Source organism: Porites lutea, chromosome 4, assembly GCF_958299795.1.
Source record: "Porites lutea chromosome 4, jaPorLute2.1, whole genome shotgun sequence".
NCBI classification, from domain to species: domain Eukaryota; kingdom Metazoa; phylum Cnidaria; class Anthozoa; order Scleractinia; family Poritidae; genus Porites; species Porites lutea.
The window spans coordinates 45,884,845-45,886,509 of NC_133204.1; the positions used below are offsets into that span (position 1 = coordinate 45,884,845).

Sequence of the window (1,665 nt, forward strand, 5' to 3'; positions counted from 1 at the left end):
TTCCCCGAGACAATTTCACCTTGGGGCAATCGGTCACACACAAAAAGTTGATTCCCTGTGGGTAACAGCCATTTACCCATGGGTAAAACGGCTAGTGTAACCGCACCTAATGATAGTTAAAAGGTAATTCTTTGTTAAACATTAAGATAAAATTTAAGCTTGGATCTAAATGATTAAAGACTTTCAGCTTCGAATATCTCTTTAGGTAAATCGTTCCAGAGCTTTTTGGTCTAATAAAAATACTGTTAAGTGTTTGTAACAATTCCGTCTTACAGGTTTGACATAAAGTTTACTGAGGGTGTTCATTCGGCCATAATCCTCACTGAGACTTGGCCTCCTTCGTGCCTTGTATACACGCAAGCTCCGTTTTCTAAGGATTGGTTTTTATTGTTAGTATCAGTGCCCTTACCACAGAAAGTGGTCTTTAAGAATACCCGAAAACTTTTCATTTGAACCAGGTACATGATAAAATTTATCGCGCTGCTCGAAAAGAACAGCGCTCCTCCAAGATAGCGTAATATAAAATCTGCCTCAAGTTTACTCAGTGAATGTTTAGCAAAGTTCACGTAGACTGAGAAACAAGTAAAAAATGAATAAGGAACAATGGAAACAAAAGTAAAGAAAATGAGAAGATTTGTTCCTCTGATTTGAGACGATCTCATTTCCACCCTAATGGCGTTGTCTCGTTGTATGTTAATTCTTCTACTTTGCCTTTTCCATACTCTTCTGGCTATGATGAGGTTGATACAAAGCAAAACAATGCTTGGTATCAAGAACTGTATCAATCCAAAGCCCTGTCCAATTACTCTGTAAGTAAGATTGTTTTTATCGATTTTACAGACCACTGTGTAATGTGTAGCATTAATATTGGATCTTACACCGCTCATTACTGCTGCAGGAGCCAATACAGAAAGACAACCTATGATCCATGCACCATAAACTAATTTACGAACAGTGGCAACACTGAACGATTTGGGAACATCGCGGGTTGACGAGAATTTTTCTATACTTATGAAAATTAAATTATTCAGTGCTATGGTGGGAAACAACATGCCAATATATCGAACTATTCTACAAGGCCAGTCATTATGAAATATATCAAACAATTGCAAAGATAACAACGGAAGTGAAACTAAACTAGAAAGTATATTTGAAAGTGTTAAACTCCTGATGTAAAGATTAAAGTTTTTAACAAAAGGAGTTAACTGTAGCAATGGAAATGACTTTTTCTTTAAAACGAAGTAATGAATAAGACTATTTCCCAGTAGTCCTACGAGACCAAGAATCACCAACAGAGCAACTAGACCAATTTTTAAATTAACACTTCTTGGTAATTTTGTGTAAATTTTACCAAACGTCTCTGCAGTGCTTTCGGTAGGTTGAGTAGACTGCACGTTGTTTGAAAGATTGAACAAGTTTGAACCTTCCATCTGTTAGGGAAATAACAAAAAATGATGAAAAGAACTGATTAATGACAGTTTTGAAACGATTGTGAAGACCATTTTACATGAGTTACTCGGTTTTCGCATTTAAGACCGCAATAGTTGATTCTCGCGAACGCGCGGGTTGTATGGGCAGCACCGCGGCAGCACCGCGGCAGCACCGCGCGGATCACGCGTGGATCCTAGCGGCTCGCACCGGCTCGGCTGGCCCATATTTCTATGT

At 38.4% G+C, this 1,665-nt stretch overlaps 1 protein-coding gene across 1 annotated transcript; it reads right to left on the bottom strand.

Moving 5' to 3' along the window:
- Positions 1–302: 302 nt before the first annotated feature.
- On the bottom strand, positions 303–1,430 carry LOC140934757 (neurotensin receptor type 1-like). Its single transcript, XM_073384329.1, has one exon. It carries the CDS (start codon positions 1,428–1,430, stop codon positions 303–305), a length of 1,128 nt encoding a protein of 375 aa, XP_073240430.1.
- Positions 1,431–1,665: the final 235 nt, after the last annotated feature.